Here is a 21,244-nt window from a genome sequence, read left to right on the forward strand (position 1 = left end):
CCCTTCTCCGCGCCGCACGCACACACACACACACACACACACACACACACACAACCCGACTCTGTCCCGCCTCTGACTCTGTTCTCAAAACTCGGAAAGGTGAAAAGAAGCAAAATCAAGCAGGGTCAGAATGATAGCAAGCCCGAGTCCGTCACGGAGAGTCTTGCGGGGGGCATTGAGTGCGCTCAGAAACACTATCTTCGGAAAGCTCGGGCGAACTGCGGTCGGATGACGCCAGTGTCTTATTATCTAACTAGTGGGATATAATCGGCTATAGGAGAGAGGTATCAGCAAGACAAGACGATGAATAAGAGAAACAGGAAAATAAAAACAAGATTTGCTCAGAACGATGTGCCCATGTAGGTTGCACCTAGACTCCTCGCTCAACCTTGCGCATCATCCCCTCTCAAGCCCCTATTGAAGAAAAGAACATAGTTCGATGTGAAGCTTGTGACGAAATAGGTCTAGACAGCCCGAAATGAAAGGAAAACCGAGCCGTTCTTGCTTCTTTGAAGATGACCTGATAGACCAACAGAAGATGTTAACGCGTCAGACGAGATGGCCGGCATCTTTCACGGAGTCAAGCACACTAGGACCTGGGCCACCACCAGAGTCGTTAGTTCTTCTGTGCCGCAACACTTCCCTGCTGGGCATGATTGTGAGGCTCGGCATGGCGGCATGGGCTCCTCGCCTGTTCGCATCCTCTTCTTCGGCCCACGCAAGACTCTCGTCAGGAAGAAGGATGGCGCGGTCGATACTGACGGGTAAGCCTCGATGGCGTCCACGGAGCATCACGACGCAAAGAACGAGCTTGCTTGCCGTGTGCCACGTTCCACAGAAGGAGTAGGCCGCCCAGGGAATGCCGACTGATATGCCCACACACCCGTACGCAGACACAACCTCGAAAATGATGTTGAAGGTGGAAAAGTTGACAGGGTCCCGCTCGAATTGTCCAGTCTCAATGGCGGTGATCATAAAGACCGCAAGGACGAGAATCCACAGATCATGCCCGAGTTGACCACGAAGCTGCTGGCGGACAAAATCTTGCCGGGTCCACGTCGTGAGCTTTGGCGACGCTGGAGCAGTGCCATGGCTCAGAGTCATCGTTCGCTTGAAGCCAGAAATGAACTTGTGACCTGCCACCAGTCCCTTCTCAGAGAGCTCGCCGCCGCCGCCTCGCTCTGCTTCCTTCTCCGCCTCCTCAATGTCCTCGGCATATATACCCAAGGACCTCTCTTCGTAAACATTGGTGTTTCGAATCGTCATTGCTATGGGAAATGCCGAGATGTACATCATAGCGACATAGAGGACCAAGAGGCCCGACCGTAGCCCGGAGATGGAAACCACGTAGAACCCTCCACTGCGGACGGCAAACGCCTGGAAGAGTCCATCCAAAACTCTGAAATGTACTGGGATTGCATCCGTGACAGGATTGCCAATGTTGAGGAGTTCAAATGCGACCCAGTCGATCCCATTCAGCATGACCAGAGAGAAGACGAGCCACCATGTCTGCGCTGCAGGAAACAGGTTGGTGTAAACCCGTCGAGGATGGTCCAAGCAGAACTCAAGGGTCTGGCGGCGTCGTTGCCACGTAGACGAGGTGGGGTTCTTCCTCGAGATTGCCTTCTTCATGGTCCATAAAATCAATCTCAAAAAGGGCGGGAAGCAGGTGTTGCCTGCCAGAATGAGTAAACTCATCGTAAGCAGGACGTAGTAGCTCGTCTGGAGCACAGTCGCATTCGCATCCAGCAGGGCCATGCCGGAATTGTTGAATGCCGAGACAGCGAAGAAAGCTCCTGTCCAAAATGGATCGAGACCTGCCAAAATGGTAAGACCATGGTCTTTTTACAAGCAGACAGGTCGACTCTACTCACCATTAGTCAACGTCATTCCAGGGCGGTTGATCCTGATCCAAGCACCCACGCCTAACGCGCCAAAAAGCTGAAACAAGAAGAAATACAGCGGTACAACCCACGAGAGCAAGCATATAGCATCATATTCGATACCGCCCAATTTCTTGCGTTCTTTCTCGCTCAAGCCGTGAATCTGACTGTTCCGCCCTAGGTAGCCATTGACCGTGTTGATGTATTTGCCTAATTTTGAACGAGGATCCTTGCGCAGCTCGTTTTCCTCATCTGTGATGGCCTCATCTCGATCTGGCAGATATGGTGCGTTCGTTGGCATAACATTTCGCGGGTGATTGTCCAGAGGCCGGGCTCCGACACCTCGTCCTTCGAAGAAGCTCGTTCTGTGACGACTTGACGGCCGCGGCCGCACAGGGTCATGAGTATGGTCTGCAGCAGGGAGCATATCTGGGAAACGGATATGGCTGTTTTGGTCATCTTTCGCGGCTCCCACATCGCTAACCGCTGCTTGAGACGCCGCAGTGTCTAAATTTGACAATGTTCGCTCTCGATCTATCGAGGCTTTGTTATCAAGGTGATCCACAGGTTCCTTAATAGCACGGCCACGAACAGCACCCGAAGCGACTGCTGATTCGTGGTCTCCCGAAGTGCTGGGTCTTCGCCTAGAGAAGGAGAAGCTCAAGGTCCGCGGCCTCATCAATCGCCTCCGACGTCGCTGCTCTGCTAGCTCGGCAAACCTCTGTTCGAAGGCTCGCTTGCGGACGTGGAGAATGGCGCTTGACACAAATATTGCGGACCCAGCAATGATAAGGAGAAATAGCATAACTTGTTGCCATGTGTTGCTAAGATCCAATCAGCTTCATTCATCAGACCTTATGGACGTCATTACAGCTCTGATAGATTGATCGTGTTCAGGCCTGAAAGTTCGTAATCAGTAAAAAGACCGGAAGAGACCAAGAGTAAGAAAACGCACCTGCTTCGGTCATTGCAGATATGCACAGAAAAAGGCTATCGATATAGCGGACCGATTTTGCTGGCGTCGATGAGCCCCAGAAAATGAGGCTCGCCATAAGGCATGTGGCACAAAAATAGAAGTAATGCACATGAATGAACGAAACATCCTGCAAAGTTGTCCGAAGACTTGTTCGCCATGTTTGAGATTGACTTCGCGCCATATTGATAGCCGTGTAATGCCTTGAATCGGAATTCAACAAGACGTTCAACACGGAGTAATGGGGTCACTGTTGCTGCGAGGAGTTGCGCTTACGCGACGGAACCGCGTCTTCCTTATGGTGGGTGATTACGGACAGCCCGGGTCGGGGCAATTGTCGTACCGCATGACTTTCGATGTGCACGTATATGTCTTGTAAACTGTGTGCTGGAATTGTTGAAGTGATGGCCGGCTTACAAGTAACAAGCAGCGAAGAAAAATAGAATAAAGGAGAAATCAGGCAATGCATGGATAGTGCCAAGACCGGCAAGCGAAATTCGACCGAAGGGAGTCATTTTCAGTCTGACAGCAACTTTAGTCTTTCCTGTCGGCAAAATCCAGTCAAATAGGGCGTCTGACGAGTAGCTGACAGGGCATCAAGTCTGCCCATGCCACGCTTGATCACTAGAGGTACCTTAGGAGCAGGGCGAGAGTCCTGGGTTCACAACATCCTACCTCGCGCCCAGGAGGAGCACCGGCTGGAGATACCTTTATGCTTTGTGTCACAGCATCAGCATACACCCTAAGAAACATAGTGTGTCGCGCCTGGGAGATGTGCGAAGTTGTGCTGCCTCAGAATTTGTTCAAGCAACAGTGGGAGCAGTGGAACATGTCCCGAATCGTAGAACCATGATCACAGGAGGTAAAACCGTTTCTGCGATGTTGCACGGATAGGGGTTACACAAGGCATGTCCCTTGATAGAACTTTCTTGTACGCCACTTCGAGAACCGTCGGATTCTACCTTCATCTGATACGTTCGCACCACCTCCATGCCTGACGATAAAGGGTCATCCCCCGATACCAGTTCCATTCGATTCGTTAGACTGCAACACGAGGATAACCGTGTGACATTTGTCACTGGAGCCAATTCAAGCTCTAAGGTTCTGGCGGCGACAATCACCGAGATCCTGTTAACGTCTGTCATCCTTTGACGGAATCAGGAGGGTCATTCACCAGCGAATCTTAAATATTCTCTGGAATACTCAAACCTGGCTGATGAGCATTCCAGCCCACACCAGAACATGACCATCTTTGATGAAATCATAAGGCAAACCCGTAGGATGCTAAATTACCTTCAGCGTATATTCTTTTGTGAAGCAAGTGTGAGTCTTACCTTCGCAAGCAAAGTCGCTTGGCCGATACCCATGTTCGTCCCGATCCAAGCTAGGCAATTCCGAAAATGTGTCTGCATTTCAGGCGATACGACTGATAACGTTGAAGAGACGCTGAGCGGATGAAGAAGAAGAAGCCCACCCGCAGATTTACCCGGGACGATGGCCTCGAAGTTTGGCGGAGGCAAATCCACAGAGCCGGTCAGGATGAAATGAATGGATGCTGCAAGGTCAGATGCAAGGCTCTGCACTTCAGAATACAGTCTGCCCAGAGGCAACTTCCTTTCAGGCTCCGGGAACTGAAGTTCACACCTGATGACTTTGTCAAGATATAAGAGGCGAGATTTGCGATAGGAGTTCCACACGCCCGCGACGTAAACTTCCAACTGTCAGTATCGCCCGGTGGGATTCACCGCAACAAGCACGGTGTTGGAAGCACTTACGATCGAAGTAGCTTTCCATCTTACCCGGCCAGTAAATCGGGCCAGCCGACCTAGCTTGGATTGGGCTGATAGTGCCTATCGTCTTTGGTAACCATTTTGGAGGCTGGTTCTCAGGCCACCGAGTATATTCATATGCTAGGAGCATCATCTCGTCCCTCATCTTGCGCAATTCTTCCGCACTGACATCCGCAGGTGTTTCCAGAAGTCGTGTCATCTTGTCGCTCAGTGGTTTGGTCCTCAGCATAATTGAGTCTAGAGTCTGGACAGGCCGGGCAGATAGTGGAGCGCAAAGAATACCAGAATTCGGTGATGGCTACGTATATCACATTCATTAGTTGCCATCGAGCAAGCACGGCGCTCCAATGCTTACCACTAGTCGATCTGCACCTATCCGGAGAGGATTCGACATCTGGAAAAGCTTTGCACCTTCGAAAATGCTAAAGGGTGAATGATCCGATCCAAGGATTGCTGAAACGCCTCTAGAGTGAGCACTGTGGGCACTTGAATATGCCTCGGTGGTGGAAATTATCTGGCACTGATGAGCCTTTATTCCTGTGAAACGTCCACCGTCATTCCTACCTCGTAAAGCCCAAGGAGTACAGCAGTCACAAGTGACTCTACGACGTTGGAAGTTGCAACGTTTGAGATGGTCTTTTGGAAGGATTGCAACAGTTGAAAGTAGAGAAATTTTGCTTCTGCGCATATCTCTGGGCGCTGGTACTTGTTTCCATAGCTGGCCAGGGATACGACGGTCACAGCTCTGGACAATTCTGAGGAAGGTCCGCTGTAGACTAGTAGCTGTCGGAGACCGTCAAGATATCCTCGCGATAGAGATCGATCAGAAGAGACTACGGAGTAGTCTTTGAGGAACAACTCCCGTGCTTCCCTCTCCAGGGCGGTATCATGCCAATCTGCCGTCGTGTAATGCGCAACCGTCGATGGAGGGATCCGACGCCCTGAAAATGGGGACTCGTGTGCAGAGTGATCATCGGTGCGATCGTGCCATGCGTTCAAGTCGCGGCGATGATGCCGGAATATAATGTCAGACTCGTCCTTGTAGCCGCCGCATGTACGCTTGGCTTTTACACATCTATTGCACACCTTGTAATTGGCTTCCATCAGCAAACGGATGACCCATCATGGCATCTGATACGCATACTGGACGAGCCTCATCGCACTGGGGAAACAGGTCAGTAAAGTCTAGTTCCCTGAGTGGCCGTGGTCGAGGAATAAGGCGTACCTTCTTGCGCCTCTGCTTGCAAGTTTCACATCCCCTTGACACACCATGGTATACCATCTCACCGTATTCAAGCTATAGCTAGCAAGAGAGGCATTCTCCTTGAAGCTAGTAACTCTCGACCAATTGCGCGAATTGTGAGTATGAAAACAGAGTATGGGAGTCCACGGTTATGGACCTGGGAGACAATGTCCGACGGCAGTATCCAAATACAGCTAGTCTTGCGCGATCAACTATACTACTCTCGGTTAGTATTGCGCCCGCCGTCGTTGCGTTCTGGACGAGGTCTTGACGCTTCCATGTTCTGACCAACAACGTATGTTCCATACTATAGCGGGGTTAAAAGTCTGCGAAGTTAAGGTAAGTCCGTAATGGACCGGTCAGTCTCACGTCTCCCGAAGCACAACGAGTTCGAGAAGTCCTTACTGCGCGCAATCTGCGAACGGTAGGTCCGGCGTTACCAAGAAGGATCCTTTTGAAGACGAAGATATAAAGATGGTCAGTCAGCGACGGTACGAATACGCTCGTGCCATTAGGTCACAACGTTGAACCATCCACGAGAATCATGGACTCGAACAACCACATCTCCAAAGTCGCCCTTGTCGGCGCAACGGGCACTTTGGGCTCGCACGTTCTCTCAGGTCTCCTCGATCAACCGTTTCCTCAATTCCAGATTACCTTGATCACGCGCCCAGGAAGTATCACTTCATCCAAGCACCCGGACCTCACTTCCAACCCGCGAATCACCATCAAGGTCGGCTCGTACGAGGACCATGCCTTCCTCGTCTCTGCACTCACCGGCCAGGACGCATTGGTTGTGACCTTGGGCTTCAATGTCTGCCACACGCTTCAACCCCTGATATTTCGCGTGGCATGTGAGGTCAAAGTGCCGTACATACTCCCCTGCGAATTCGGCAGTGACACGACCAACCCGCGCCTCGTCTCCGCCATCCCGGGACAAATCAGCAAAGTCAACGCGCGCAGATTGATCGAGGACCTCGGCACCGCACCGGACGGCACACGCACGAGTTCATGGATCGGCATCTGCACCAACGCCTGGCTCGACTGGAACTTACCAGGCGGCTGGATGGAAATTGACATCAAGAACCGCACGGCCACGCTTCTCGACGGGCAAGGCAAGGACAAGGATGTCAAAGCGTACTTCTCCACGATCCGAATGTCAGCCCTGACTGCGGCCAAAGTCCTCTCTTTGCCGCTCAAAGCAGATGACAAATCGTCTGGTTCTTCCCCCTCCTCCTTTTCCACCACCACCACCACCACAACCCAGCGCACTCTTCCATCCTTCGCGAACAAGATGGTCTATGCGGCCTGCTTCCGACTATCTCAAGCCGACATCATCTGCGCCGTGCAGCGAGCGACGCGCACCACTGATACAGATTGGCAGATCTCCCATGTTGGCCTGACGCGGTATCTCGATAGCGCTGCCGAGAAGGTGAAAGCAGGAAATAGGCTGGGCATCATGGACCTCTTGCACGGCAATCTCTTTGTCAAGGGCGTGGCCGACGCCTTCTACCCTGACGGCGCCGAGGAAGAAGCCGAGCTGAACAACACTTTACTCGGGCTAGATGAGTGCGAGGACCTCGGAGACGTCATGGCGAAGATTGTGAAACAGGTTCTGATCAAGTAAATCATGTTGTAGATCTGTCGTAAGTCGTATCATGTTTCAAGTTGAACGTCGGTCGTATTGTGTTCAAATTGCCGCACCACCATCGAACCCTGCCTCATATTGCAACTGGGCCATAACGCGAACGTCTCGTGTTGCAAACTCGTCGTACCACAGCTAGGTAGTTTGATAAGGAGCCGAAGTATTTCAAAACGTACGTAAAAAATCGTTCGCTCGTTGTCGTCACAATCGTATTCTAGGAGACACACGTGTACATAAAGTCTTGTTGTCATCAACTATATCGTCCGTCCAATCCTCCCGACCACAATGCTCCCGAGGTGCCGTACCCAATATCAACCCATCCAACAGACCATATTGTACTCTGCACATTCAACCAACGGGGAGAAAATGAGAAACAAAAGCGAAAGAAAAAAAGCCACCCCAACGACGTCCAACGCCCAAGGTTTCAACATGGTAATAACCCAACCATCTCCCCGGCATTACACGCCTTCGAGAGCCCTCATGGCGTCCCCCTCGGCGCCATCAATCACTCTCCTGACATGGCTCTGTTCCAATTTCCGCGCTCTCTCCCTGCCCTCCTCCAACCTCTCGACGCCGAGCCTGATGCTCTCGATGTGCACACTGAGCGGAACGTCCCTGCGGTCCCTCAGCAACTCGGCGCTGCCGACGCGGACCCTCAGCTCCTCCAGCTCGGCGCCCATGGCCTGCAACTTGAGTATGGTGGCCGAGACGTGGGCCCAGGCGACCTTGCGGTACTGGCCGACCTGCCTCAGCAGGCCGAGCTGGCTGTTGAACTTGCCGAGCTTGGCGCGGTTGCCGCCCAGGAGCGTCCACAAGTGCGACAGGATCTCGTCCTTGCCGGCCTGGGCGGCGATGTTGTCTCGCATCGCGACCGCGTGGATGACCTCCAGCCTATCCTCGAGGTTCTGCAGCACGAGCAACAGCGCCTGGGCCTCGTCGATGAGCCTCTCGATCTCATCGCTCACGACGCGCGTGTGCTGGATGTACTGGTCCAGCAGCCTCGACTCGGTGAAGCGCACGGGCGCGAACGGCGCGAAGAGCCGGTCCTGGATGAAACTCGGCACGAGGCCCCGTGAAGACTGCCTGAGGGCCATGTCGTCCAGGACACGCTGCGTCCATCGCGCAGTGCTGAGGACGATGTCGACGCCGCGGCCGACGTGGGAGTTGAACTTCTGCAGGTCGTACGACGCGATGCGGGCTGTCTCGATGAACCCGTCGAACTCGAGGACGAGCTCGTTCCGCGACGAGAGCTGCGAGAAGCGCACGATCTGCCGGAGGTCGCGGATCGAGGTTTCCGAGCGCTTCATGTCCAGTGGCAGAGCCACGCCGGCTGCAGACTCGGACAGGATCTCTTCAAAGTGGGACTGTGTCCGCATCAGAGCTTCAAACTCGACTGGAGCGGATGCGCCAGGAGAGAGGGTTGGCGCGTCGAAGTTTGTAGAGATATACTCGCAAATAGGGAGGTGGAGAAGTGATGCGCCTGGAATGCGGCAGATGGGCGAAAGAGCCGTGTACACCGAGGAGGTGAGGAGGTTCTTAGCCAACATCAGGATCCCGACGAACAAGTATGCGGCAAGAAGCCATGATATAGGCTTCTTAAGCGTCTTCAATGTCTGGACGAGGACGTCCAAGATCCATTCGGCAATGTGACCTGCTATCTGCAAAACTCGGTCGGGAACCGTCGCCTCTGGAGCAGCGTTCGATCGAGCCATATTGGTGGCGGGCCTTGAGGAGGCTGCAGGGTTTCGAAGCCTTGATTGAACCGATGCTGATGATACAGGTGGCTTGCGTTGCCTGGGGGCCCTCTGTGTCGCCGTCGTGCTTGTTGTGCTTGTCGACATGCTTGGCATTATGAATTGCGGCTCCAACACGCTCACCTTTGGTCGTCTGGAAGAATCTGAATGATCCGGCACTGATCGGGTGCTTTTCTCCGATACTGCCTCTGTGTTCTCTTCTTCTGATACCGAAGAAGCTTGAGTCCCGTCCCAGCTAATGTCGTCGTTGACTTCATCTTCGACCACCCATGAGCCGTCCATGGATTTTGTACTTTTGGCCATTGCTGATTCCTGCAAAGTCACCCAGGATCGTGGTTGAAGATAGAGCGTGGCGGTAGTCACTCAGGGTGCGAAGTCGCCGAAGTCACGGTGTTGGCGCCTGATTTGGTGGCACTCGACACCCCCAGCCTCGTGAGGGTCCGGTCGATGCGTTGTGAATATCCACTCTCAAGACGCTTCATACCATTGTGGTGCAATGTCAATACCTCGAGGGTAGCGTTTAAACCAAAAAGGAGAAAGAAATACTCGAGAGCGACAAAACATTCGAGGGTGATCTTAGGGGGCGTCAAAAGATCCAAGGCAAATACCTGAACCTGTTCGAGGCCTCGTGAACGGTCGAGGCCGGCGAGAGGCGAACAATGTCTACCAACGTCATATTCTTGGCGTCGACTCAATGGGACAGTGAGTTCCTACATAATGCACAGGTACAAACCACCTCAGGTACATACGTACATACTGTACACAAACCATGATTCTCTGGCTCTATGTATGTGGTTCACATACGGTAGATAGATTATATAGATACTTGACCCACATGCATTTAATCCCTACTACATCACGCGACCATGTGAAAGAGTATCCGGAATTGTGTGCGTCGATGTATTTTGCGCGGTCAACATTTTCTCTACTCGGTTCTGGGAAGCGCCAATCTATACATCTACCGCATCGTAACCAATTCTTCGGCGCTTGTCTATTCATAGTCAGCGAGAGCCTAACAATGCATGCTGAAGAACTCACCGGGTGAATCGCAACACAACTGTCAAAGTCCTTCTTCGTTGCACCCATCTTCACAGCAACACTGGGAATGTCAGCAGTCTTGTTAATTTTCCTTGTTGGGCGGACTCACCCAAAGCCCTGCAACATTTCATCGCATCCTTTGCCGAGGATGTGCAAACCGATAACTTCTTCGTTTGGCAGAAGACAGACAAGTTTGAACTCAGTGGGCTCTTTCTTCTTTTCTTCTGGTGGGAAACTGTGCATGGTCAGTCTTGAACGATGTCTCTGGTGGCGATAAGTGGGCTTACACATCGTAATACATGGCAGAAAACTTGGTGTGGTAGACCTTGATCTTGTCCTTGCCATATCTCTCGATAGCTTGCGGTTCAGTCAAGCCAGTGGTGCCGACTTCTGGGTGGGAGAAGACTACAGATGGGATTCGGTCGTAATCAAGGTGTGAGTCTTTCAACTCGGGAGGCCCGAAGAGACGGTTCCCTAGCTGTCTGCCAGCAGCAATGGCGACAGGTGTAAGTTCGACCTGGAGATATGTTAGACAGCGCCCACCCGTGTGCTAAATATCCATACCTGGCCAGTAACATCACCTAACGCGTAGATACCGGGAACAGAGGTGTTCTGATACTTATCCACAACAATGTGACCGGTCTTGTCGAGCTCGATAGGAATTTTGTCGAGCCCTAGTCCTCGAGTTTCGGCGCCACGGCCAATGCCCCACAGCAGCTCGTTTGTGATCATTTCAGTCCCGTCGTTCATAATAAGCTTCAATTGCTTGTCGCGCGGATCGGACGCATCCGTTGCCGCTTGTAGTTGGATAACCTCCTTGATGCCCGGATGGTTTCGGTGAACGTGAATACCGAGGTCTTCATAATGTTTCGTTAAAGTATCTTGAATCATGGGGTCGAATTTCCGTAAGAAAGTGTTGCCTCGGATGAATAGATGTGTCTCGACACCAATAGCGTTCATGACACCGGCCAGCTCAACGGCGATATAGCCAGCACCGACAAACACCATCTTCTTCGGTAGATGCTTGATCAAGAAATACTCATCTGAAGTGATTCCGTATTCGGAACCCTTGATGCCTGCGGGCTTTGTGGGAAACGAACCAGTGGCGATTGTGATGTGTGGTGCCGTTATTCTGAAGGGCTCACTGCCATCTTTCGGCGTGACCTCCATCTCGTGCTCGCCGACGAAAGTCGCCGTTCCATGGATCAACTCAATTCCTTCCTTAGCCCAGTTGTTCTCGTAAGCGCCGTTCAGCACTTTGATTCTGGCATCCCTCTTCTCCACGAAGCTTTTGAAGTCAAATGAGTTGCCATCTCCAAAAGAGTAACCGTAATGCTTGCCGGCCTTCATGGCCTCGGCGATTGAGGCGAAATTCCAGGTCATTTTCTTGGGAACACATCTATCGGCAAGTTAGCACAGATCTTACTGCGTGGAATGTATTTATTTACCCAACATTCACACAGCATCCGCCGGAGACTCCCGCGTCAATGATACATGTTTTTGCGCCATACCAGCCGCTCGCTCTTCTGGCTGCACCACTTCCTCCTGATCCTCCTCCTATAACGATGTAGTCGTACTGCTTCGTAACGGGTGCCATGTTCAGGGACGAAGTAGAAAATTGTCTGGATAGACCTGTGAGTCGCGAAAGAGGTGCGGGGGAGGGCGAAGAGGCGTGGGCAGTCAAAGGCTCGTGGACAGCAGGCGTCGCAGTTGCCAGTGTGAGGGAACGCAGGGAATTAGCAGACTGCCTGAGAAAAATGCGAGGGCGAATGGACATGTCACTGGAAAGACACGAAGGTAGCAGGGTCTTGAGGAACAATATATGGCTTTGCCAACCCAAAATGTCTGCAACGCACTTTAGCAAAAACGGCACCATCCAGCGATTGATGATGTGATACAATCTCTGGGCTTGATGGCGCTCCGCCAATCCCGTCTCCCGCCTGAAGCTTGACTCCGGTATCTCTGCAAGCCCAAATTATTAAGAGAACAGGCCTAGATCGCAGTGATTACCAAACCATGCAGCCAAGTAAGCAGACTTTCTCTTAATGGGAAGTTTCGTAATACCTTTTCGGGCTGCAGGGTGTGTAGACTATGTACGGAGTAAGGCCACAACTAATCATATAAGGAGGGAGGTATTAAGAGCAATACGAAGGACGCTGTTCACGAGGTGTCTCCAGACTTTACGTTCTCTCGACTCTTGTACTTATAAACACGTCAACTTAGAGCTTGGTCTGCCGCTTCTCTAATAGCTTATCACCGATATCAATCTGCTGCCACCAAGGATACCCATCAGGAGCATCTTGCGGTACCTGACCGGTAAAGTTGACCTTTCTCTTTTGCAGAAAACTCTCCACGCCCTCAATATTGTCCTTGCTCCCAAACAGCCCATGAATGATCCTTGAATCGAGCAGGTGAGCTCCCTCCGCGCTATCAGGTCCCCTGTACATAAGGTCCCTCATCATCTTGGTCGAGACCGTTGAGGTGTTCGTGGCAACCTCATCTGCAAGCTCGAGTGCTCTGGACAGTGTACCTTCAGGAGTGGCACAAGTTTCGGAGAAGAGTGTGCCAAACAATGGATGGTCCGCTGGGTACACCGAACCTGTGGTGGTTAGATGCAAAGCTCGAGAATGTCCAATCAGTCGTGGGAGGAAATATGACGAGCAAGCTTCCATGATGATGCCACGTCTGCTAAAGACAAAGCCGACCTTGGCCTTTGCGTAAGCGATGCGTATGCAGGCCGGCAAGCACATGGTTATACCGACACCAACGCAGGCGCCTTGGATGGCTGCAATCGTCGGCTTGGTGCACTGATGTATAGCTAGAGACGTTCTCCCACCACTGTGATTGTCAGCCGTGTGTTGTCCGCCTGCGTCATTCGACTTCCTTACCCGTCTCTGTGATCCACGTCTCTTTCTGTCTTCGGGTTTTTGACCACGCCGTGCTCGTCCTTGGCTCCTAAGAAGCCAATGTCGAGGTCTGCGCCGGCACAAAAGCTCCTTCCAGCACCAGTGAGGACGACTACTTTCACTCTCGGGTCAATATTGACCAGCTCGTAAACAGTCTCCATGTCTTGCCGCATGATATCTGTAAAGGCATTGTGCTTCTCTGGCCTGTTCAAGGTAATCAAGATCACCGGTGTCGCGGTACGCGAGGATTCAGGTACATGGGAGACTTTGATGTGTTGCAAAGGCAGGGACGCGTAGGATTCTGGTACTTTCAGAGGTTGGCGAGGTGCTGGAGGCATTGCGGCTGCAGGTCAATGAGCACCTGTAATCACGGGTGGGATACAGAGTACGGGAGAAAACGTAGACGTTGTAGATGCTGGAGACGTTAGCATTATGGATTTCATCGAAAGCTCGAGCATTCGGCTGTCGAAATACTGGTCAAGTGTGGGTTGAATCATTATCCTCGGTTCAACGTTGGAAGAGGCTTCTTCACCCGCGGCTGACATTTGGGGAGCACCGGCTTCCACGCGGGGATAGATCGAGGCTTTTATTACGCTGGGTGCAGGATTCGATCGAGTCCATCCCATCGTCGAAAGGTCGAGAAGTGGTAGTAGTACTCGCAGAGGAGAACGTGATAAACGATAAATCTTGCTAGGCAGTCAAGACAAGCAGAGCACGAGTACAAGGCTGCAGCTGTGAAAAACACCTCGGCTTCTCGAATGGCTTGACATTCGGTTCTTGACCAACGCACCAAAAAGCACCAATTCAGTTCTTAGCTATGCCATTGATTTCTTCACCCGATAAGAATTGACATCTTCAGTCATCTGTGCAGCTATCTATTACTCCTACTACGCTCCGAGAGTCTTTCACAAGCCTCGGTTAGAGATCGAGCTCCCGCTCCTTCAACAGACGGGGGCCACGTCGATAAATCTCTTCTCCAAAGCTTTGCTCCAGGCAAAAGCTGTTGATGAAAAGATAGTAAGAGCCAAAAATAACGCGGATGAGAGCCCCGAAGGACACTCAATGGCGACGTCTACTGCGATGTGCAATGCAGAGACACCACCATAGCAGCCTCCCTTCTTGAGCGGAGGCGCTCCCACAAGGTAAGTATGAAAAAAGAAGAAAAAAGAAGTCCAGATGGAGGGAGAGGCGAGTCTCCTTATATACCCTAGAAATTGGGAGCTGAGGCGTGCCAAGCTTTCACTTTAGGGCGGCGACACATGGGGAAGAGGGCGGCGGAATTGTCTGACGGGGTGATTTCCACCACAATCATCGGTGTTGTCGATAATCCACTTTCTGTCTGACGACGCACGGCGAGATTGGCATTCGAAGCCGCTGGAAGATCAACTTCTAGGCAAGGAACCAGGGGCTACAGTATTTACGTACTGTAGGCAGCAACTACTCCTTGCCAACAGTGGAACCGAAGTAAAAGAGTACGGATACGAGCACCTTCAGCACTTCTGTAACAGTAAATGCGTCTCTCCACTGTAGGTCAAAGGCCTCAGATTGATATTCGGCCACGATCATCTACGGGTGCCTAATAAATTCGTAGGTGCCAATAGCTAGGGAAACTTCAAACGCTTCCACCACTCCTGCACAGTTCTAGCCTAGGTACTCATTAAAATCTGAAAATAGAGCTCTTAGGTATCAATCGCTCCCTCAGTGTAAGTAAAGACCATACACATTTGCATCCCCTTGAACACCCTTGTACACGATGGATACACATTGGTCCTTGGAGATCCATTAGACCCTCACATTCATCACAATCGTCGCTATGCATAAGCATCTGACACTTCCTCGGCCTCGAGTTCCCGACTCTCGTTGTCTTCCACGCCTGTGGAATCCAACAAGATACCATCGTCATATATCTCTTCCTTCCGGTGAGGAATGATACTTTTATCGATGCGAAATGTTTTGATGATGTCCTCCCAGACATCGAAGTCAAGCGTGAATACAGCTTGATTCCGCTTTGTTTCTTGCCTCTCCGCAACGCTACGTTGAGCGGCGATACCAAGAGTGGGTAGACCATTCCCGTCAAAATCCAGGCCTACTTTACCCTCCTTGACAAGGAAGCTGACGTAGAATAAGTTTTCTACCGTCTGTCCGAACGATTTAGGGTTGACGCAGAAGTCGAATAATGACACACAACCATTATCGGCCATGCGGTGGCGAGACAGTATCTCTTGGATCTGGTCCTTGGTCAAGTCTTCCCCGAGCTCTTCGCAGTCTCGATTTACCGCCTCGTCTCCCCGCGCAAGGTGGTCATATAACAGTCTTGCAATCTCCGTGCACACCGTGGTAAGACTCGCTGACTCCTGTTTTTCGAGGTCTTCCTCGTTAAGCTCAATTGGTCGTGAGACCTGAGTCGCTTGTGATCGTGCCTCACGTGCCTTGCGTTGAGTTTGTTGGCGAGCCTTCTTCTGAACAGACAAGGGCCCGAGAAGAAATCCGGTCAGGCATGGACGAGCATTATACAAAAAACAAGCATTCCTACCCAAATACTCCCAGTTCATCGTATCGCCCTCATCGTCTTCGTTCTCTTCTTCGGCTTCGGCGTGCCGGCGTCGGCGTCTTTGGTTCTCACTGCTCGGATGTTCTTCTGGGATGTTATCAGCTGGCTCATCACCCCCTTTCATGAAGCCGATGCATTTGGTGATAAAGTCGTCCACATCGATGCCCGCTGAACCATCCCCTAGAGTAAGGCTGTTGATTTTCCGGTAGGACAAGTCGGCTGTCTCGACAAGCAAGCGAGAATCGATTGTGGCCTCTGAGGTCTGCTTGACACTTTTGTACAATTCATTTGCCTCTCTTAGAGTCTCTTCCAAGCCCTTTGAATCTGGTCTCAGGTATTCACTCTTGGAGTCATGCAACTTCCCCAGCAGATTCCGCAGTCCCTTACGCACGAACCGTCGCTCTTCCGGGTTCTGATCGGGGTCGTAGAATTTGTTGGTGCGTGCAGTGCTCGGATCGTCATCTCTTTCGCGACTTACTCGCCGTCGTTTGTTTGTGTTTGAGTTGGCGTTTGCGCGGTCCGACATGAAGTGTGTTTGACTTCTTCGTTTAGCCTTGTTGCCAGGCTGGCGTGACCGGCTTTCGTTTTCTTTGTCGGAGTCCGAATCATGTATGGAGGACGAGCGAGTAGACTCGCGAGCCAAGGGACTTGTTCTTCTGACACGTGCGGAATCTGAGGATGGCTGTCTGGTATTCAAACGTGCCATGGCGAATGCATCGCTAGAAGAGGGGCAGTATGGTTGCGCGTCAACACCCCAATGCGGCATACATTGGGCAAGTAGAGAGGGGAACAGTACACCGTAAGCGCCACCCAGGTTCCTTCGGTTCAAGATCGATCAAAGTAGGCTCGTTCAAGCTGCCCGCGGCGATCCGTAGTGAGTGCACAGGAGCAGAGACCAACGCGCCTACTGAGGCTGTGACGCGATTAATTGGGTTTGGCGCGCGTTTGCGACTCAAGGATTCAGGCTAAGACCGTTTAGGCAGCCATCAGATGTGCCTTTCCATACATTGCTTTATACATCCTTCATTCTTCCATTACTCGCCCGGTTTTACTGGCCCATCGACCAATGCTTCGTCCGTCTCAATGTGTTGCAATACCGCGTTCTTACGGTGTTTGACTCTGGTGCTGCGTCCGTGAGGCCATGGACACCTACACGTTTGCGACCTCACGGCAGATTGATTTTCCCGTGTGTCTGAGAATGTAAGTTCGCTGCTCAACGGAGATGCGAAGGCTGATTGGACATCAGAAACACTTTGGAAGGAAAACAGTCTACAATTCCTCAGACGGTACTATTGAAACATCCGGAGATTCGTCATGTTGGGTCAGTTCAGAATCCGTTATCAGAGCTCTTCGTCACTGTTCAACTATGGGCTGAGTCCAAGCCGCTTGGGGTGTCTGTTCAAACTCCTCATACGTTCTTTAAGAATACCAGGACCTGGAACAAATGGCTTGAACTCCCCGTCCCAGTTAGAGATTGTCCTGCATCCTCACAGGTAGCGATCACGGTGTGGGATCTCTCAGCTTGTCCTCTAGATGGCAGTGTGGATCACTCTGTTCCATTTGCGGGGACTACCATCCCGCTATTTGATGACGATGGCGCTCTCAGAAGGGGTCGCCAAAAATGTCGAATGTATCGGAAAAAGATCGCTGATGGGCATCTCCCTTCGACCACTCCGCATATTCCACGCCCAAAGCGGAGAAGAAGGAACGAAGCGCGGCCACAGTCCAGCCCTGAAGAAGAAGAGTTGGAAAGGCTTGAGCAGCTGTTCAAAAAGCACGAGATGAATGAAATCCCTCAAAACGATTGGCTCGACCAGCTTGTCTTCCAAAATGTTGGCAAGAAGGCCCGTGAAGTTGACGAAGCTGCAAGAAAGCGGGCAAGTATGCGTAAAGCTGCAAAACGAAGGTCTCGTAAAGACGACTCGTCCAAACTCGCGGCTGGAGGTCATACCGATCAACATGATTCAGACCTGAGCGATTCCGAATCCGGGACAGATGACGACGAGCACTTCACCTTGTATATTGATTTTCCCCGATGGGATTTCCCGGTGGTCTTTGAAGATCATGAATACAACCCCCCGAAGTTGATGAAGGAGTTTCAAACAAATATGTCGGCGTCTATGACCGGCACCAAACCTCCGCCGGAGGTACGCTATGGACCAGGAATTGCAGCCGGAAACTCAGTGGTCGATGATGAAGACCACCCGGTTGTTCAGATCTTTGATCCTGAACAATTTCAGCGAGAGAATCCCTGCGAATCAAAACATCGCCGTCTGGTCAGAAGTGATAGAAACGCATTGTACGACGTCGATCAAAAGCCAAATGCTAAACTTCGGGATGAAATCAACGAGATTTTGTCCTATGGGCCAACACAGGAGCTCACTCCACAAGAAAAAGATGTCATTTGGACCTTCCGTCGGCACCTGAGCCGTGACAAACGGGCTTTGACGAAGGTAGTCAAGGCCACAGACTGGAATAGTCCCAGCGAGGCCAGACAAATGGCCGAACTGATTCCAAAGTGGGCGAAAATTGATGTTGACTCTGCCCTGGAGCTTCTTGGCCCAACTTACGATAGCGCGGTCGTGCGCGCATATGCAGTCGACCGCTTACGACAAGCAGGAGATGCAGAATTACTGTTGTATTTGTTACAACTTGTTCAAGCCCTAAAGTTCGAGCAGTACGATTCGCAGGCCGAGACCTTGCCGTCCTCATCACTAGCAAAGTTTCTTATTGACCGTGCCGCCAATAACTTCAAATTAGGGAACTACCTGCATTGGTATTTGATGGTTGAATGTGATGATCAAGGTCCAGATACAAATGCTGCAAACAGGAAGCTGTTTGCAAGAGTCGAGTATCACTTCATGGTCGAGCTGGAAAAGCGAGCACCAGAGCAAAGAAAAACTTTACTGAGACAGGCTGAGATGATCGCCATCTTGTCGAGAATCAGTAAAGAAATCAGATTCACTCGGAACAATCGCATACAAAAAATCGAGATGCTTAAGAAGTATCTTGCTGACCCGAAGAATGAGCTCATCAAGATTGATCCGCCCATTCCCCTGCCACTGGACCCGGAAATCGAAGTCAGTGGTGTTTTCCCTGACGAAGCCAATGTGTTCAAATCGTCGTTGTCTCCACTGCTACTCAATTTCAAGATCGCTGGTTCAGTTGAAGCTGGCAACTTTTCGAGTCAAGCACGTTCCCAAAGTCAGGCAAAGTACCCGATGATGTTCAAAACTGGCGATGACCTCAGACAAGATCAGCTTGTGATTCAAATCATCGAGTTGATGAACAATTTGCTCCTCAAGGAGAACTTGGATCTCAAGCTTACGCCGTATCGCATTCTCGCGACCTCGCCAACTGCAGGAGCCGTACAATTCATCCCATCGACAGCAATTTCGGCCGTTTCGGCAAAATACAAAGGTTCGGTGCTCGCATACTTAAGAGCGAACAATCCCGACGCCACTGGACCTCTCGGCGTGCGAAAAGAAGCGATGGACACATACATCCGATCCTGTGCTGGCTATTGTGTGATCACCTACATCCTCGGGGTTGGAGACCGACATCTTGATAACCTCTTACTCCAACCGTCCGGCCACTTCTTTCACATCGATTTTGGATTCATTCTGGGACGTGATCCAAAGCCATTTGCTCCGCTGATCAAGCTATGCAAGGAAATGGTAGAGGGTCTTGGCGGAACGGCGTCTCCGCAATATGCTCAATTTAAGCAGTATTGCTTCACAGCCTATACGACCTTGAGGAAATCAAGTTCCCTTGTTCTGAACCTGTTCAGCCTTATGGTGCAGAGCTCCGTTCAGGACATCCGGCTCGTGGAGGAACAGACAGGCGGAATTGGTGGTGCTGTCGGGAAAGTAAGGGAGAGATTCCACCTGGATGTCAGCGAAGAAGAGGCTGTAAGACTATTGGATCAGGTGTTGGCCGACAGTGTCAATGCGGTGTTTGGAGTAGTGATTGACCGACTACACGAGTTTGTTCAAGGATGGCGGGCATAGACAAGATACCTTAAGACAGGCCGGAGACGCTATGAAACCCATAATTAGGATATATTTGTGGGATGACCATCTGGACGCGTTGAGGTGGTACGAGTATCATGTCTGATATTGCCACAAGGCTGCGGCACAGCCTTCCCCCGCAAATCGATGTGTCTCAAGTGTACTCTTGTTTCGAAACCTTTTCCTCGCGATCTACACAAACGCAGTACATCGACTTGTGTCATCGCCCATTCTCATTCTAATTCGTACAAAATCTTTTTGGCATCGAAAGACCTCGAAACGCATCTCCATTCGCGAACCGCCATTCCCGAACAAATTACAAGCATGTCCGCCGCGGCGCAACCGATCACCGACGAACAGTTTGCCGTCGCCATCCAGGACCTACCCTTTGAGAACCTCTACTCCAAAGCCGCCGAGATAGAAAACTCCATTTCACATCTCGTGCGCTCCAATGAGCACCTGCAGAAATACATTGACAGCATCAACTCCGACGAGTCGCTGCCGGACGCCACCAGACAGGAAGGGGACAAGGAGTGCTCAGAGGCGATCCAAGAGAACGTCGTCGTGATCGACCGACAGAGGGACCGGATCCGACTCCTGAAGCAGGAAGTGGAAAGAAGGGGAGGCCGGTGGCACGAGCTAAACAAAGAACCCAACACAAACGGGAGCTCGGGCACGACGTCGACGAACGGCGGACAACTGACAGCGAACTCGAGCGCAGGCGCTCCGAGACGGCTGACTGATGACGAGCTGAGCCAACGAATGCTCGAGCGGCTGGCGGAGGACGAGCGTGACGAAGACGACGGTGTACATTTATGATATCGACACGCCTTATCATCAGATCGCAGCTTAGGACCCATGGAGGTTGTACGTGAAGCCAGAGCCGCGAACATGATGAAACAACCGTCCTCGACGGCCATTCTGACACTCAATAATTCGGAGTCTAGAGCACGTTTAAGCTTTGCCGCAAGTTTCGAACAAAAAGGCGCCTCTAAAGGTTCCGCGCGATAACATCCCAAGGCTTGATTCACGGCATCAACCATTTGAGATACTTTGACTCTGGAACGCTGTCGCATGGACTATACGCTTGCTGACCAATTCAGCATTCACGTCGCTTGTTTTCCTGCACATTTTCGGCCTAGAAGCAGTCGGCCGAGAATGCCAGCTGACACTGTGTTCGCCGCTGCCTACTAGGAGTCAACGGAGAGCCACGACATGGTTGTGAGCTGATATAGATGAGCCTTGGAATTACTCCAATAAGGCTTGTGAACGAGGCCAAGTTTGTGGTTCGTCTCGAACATTGCCAATCCTCCGACCAGGGGCTGTTTGTGGCCGGGGTATCGTGTGACTCAAACGACCACATCCCTGCATGTTGGTGATCAAACCACGCCCGACCGTGCAGAATAAAGAAGGCGAACACGTATCCAGCCCTTCCGGCTTACCTTGTATTC

At 51.5% G+C, this 21,244-nt stretch overlaps 9 protein-coding genes across 9 annotated transcripts; 3 read left to right on the forward strand and 6 right to left on the reverse strand.

The window, feature by feature from the left end:
* Nucleotides 1-549: 549 nt before the first annotated feature.
* On the reverse strand, nucleotides 550-3,040 carry PV08_02929 (uncharacterized protein; the record flags this gene model as incomplete). Its single annotated transcript, XM_016377286.1, has 4 exons — nucleotides 550-1,817; nucleotides 1,875-2,707; nucleotides 2,755-2,782; nucleotides 2,839-3,040. 4 exons carry the CDS (start codon nucleotides 3,038-3,040, stop codon nucleotides 550-552), a joined length of 2,331 nt encoding a protein of 776 aa, XP_016238856.1.
* Nucleotides 3,041-4,059: 1,019 nt separating this feature from the next.
* On the reverse strand, nucleotides 4,060-5,750 carry PV08_02930 (uncharacterized protein; the record flags this gene model as incomplete). The annotated part of the gene is made up of 5 exons (XM_016377287.1): nucleotides 4,060-4,140; nucleotides 4,191-4,567; nucleotides 4,632-4,944; nucleotides 5,002-5,160; nucleotides 5,211-5,750. The coding sequence occupies 5 exons, from the start codon at nucleotides 5,748-5,750 to the stop codon at nucleotides 4,060-4,062; spliced, it is 1,470 nt and encodes a 489-aa protein (XP_016238857.1).
* A 683-nt stretch (nucleotides 5,751-6,433) lies between these two features.
* Nucleotides 6,434-7,516, forward strand: PV08_02931 (uncharacterized protein; the record flags this gene model as incomplete). The annotated part of the gene is made up of 1 exon (XM_016377288.1): nucleotides 6,434-7,516. The coding sequence occupies one exon, from the start codon at nucleotides 6,434-6,436 to the stop codon at nucleotides 7,514-7,516; it is 1,083 nt and encodes a 360-aa protein (XP_016238858.1).
* A 476-nt stretch (nucleotides 7,517-7,992) lies between these two features.
* On the reverse strand, nucleotides 7,993-9,591 carry PV08_02932 (uncharacterized protein; the record flags this gene model as incomplete). Its single annotated transcript, XM_016377289.1, has 1 exon — nucleotides 7,993-9,591. One exon carries the CDS (start codon nucleotides 9,589-9,591, stop codon nucleotides 7,993-7,995), a length of 1,599 nt encoding a protein of 532 aa, XP_016238859.1.
* Nucleotides 9,592-10,246: 655 nt separating this feature from the next.
* Nucleotides 10,247-11,923, reverse strand: PV08_02933 (glutathione-disulfide reductase; the record flags this gene model as incomplete). The annotated part of the gene is made up of 6 exons (XM_016377290.1): nucleotides 10,247-10,279; nucleotides 10,327-10,387; nucleotides 10,436-10,561; nucleotides 10,614-10,843; nucleotides 10,891-11,725; nucleotides 11,775-11,923. The coding sequence occupies 6 exons, from the start codon at nucleotides 11,921-11,923 to the stop codon at nucleotides 10,247-10,249; spliced, it is 1,434 nt and encodes a 477-aa protein (XP_016238860.1).
* Nucleotides 11,924-12,545: 622 nt separating this feature from the next.
* PV08_02934 (uncharacterized protein) lies at nucleotides 12,546-13,570 on the reverse strand (the record flags this gene model as incomplete). Its single annotated transcript, XM_016377291.1, has 2 exons — nucleotides 12,546-13,164; nucleotides 13,215-13,570. 2 exons carry the CDS (start codon nucleotides 13,568-13,570, stop codon nucleotides 12,546-12,548), a joined length of 975 nt encoding a protein of 324 aa, XP_016238861.1.
* Nucleotides 13,571-15,043: 1,473 nt separating this feature from the next.
* Nucleotides 15,044-16,489, reverse strand: PV08_02935 (uncharacterized protein; the record flags this gene model as incomplete). Its single annotated transcript, XM_016377292.1, has 1 exon — nucleotides 15,044-16,489. One exon carries the CDS (start codon nucleotides 16,487-16,489, stop codon nucleotides 15,044-15,046), a length of 1,446 nt encoding a protein of 481 aa, XP_016238862.1.
* A 435-nt stretch (nucleotides 16,490-16,924) lies between these two features.
* PV08_02936 (uncharacterized protein) lies at nucleotides 16,925-19,793 on the forward strand (the record flags this gene model as incomplete). The annotated part of the gene is made up of 2 exons (XM_016377293.1): nucleotides 16,925-16,983; nucleotides 17,030-19,793. The coding sequence occupies 2 exons, from the start codon at nucleotides 16,925-16,927 to the stop codon at nucleotides 19,791-19,793; spliced, it is 2,823 nt and encodes a 940-aa protein (XP_016238863.1).
* A 324-nt stretch (nucleotides 19,794-20,117) lies between these two features.
* PV08_02937 (uncharacterized protein) lies at nucleotides 20,118-20,612 on the forward strand (the record flags this gene model as incomplete). The annotated part of the gene is made up of 1 exon (XM_016377294.1): nucleotides 20,118-20,612. The coding sequence occupies one exon, from the start codon at nucleotides 20,118-20,120 to the stop codon at nucleotides 20,610-20,612; it is 495 nt and encodes a 164-aa protein (XP_016238864.1).
* Nucleotides 20,613-21,244: the final 632 nt, after the last annotated feature.

This window comes from Exophiala spinifera (assembly GCF_000836115.1).
Source record: "Exophiala spinifera strain CBS 89968 unplaced genomic scaffold supercont1.2, whole genome shotgun sequence".
In the NCBI taxonomy this organism is placed as follows: domain Eukaryota; kingdom Fungi; phylum Ascomycota; class Eurotiomycetes; order Chaetothyriales; family Herpotrichiellaceae; genus Exophiala; species Exophiala spinifera.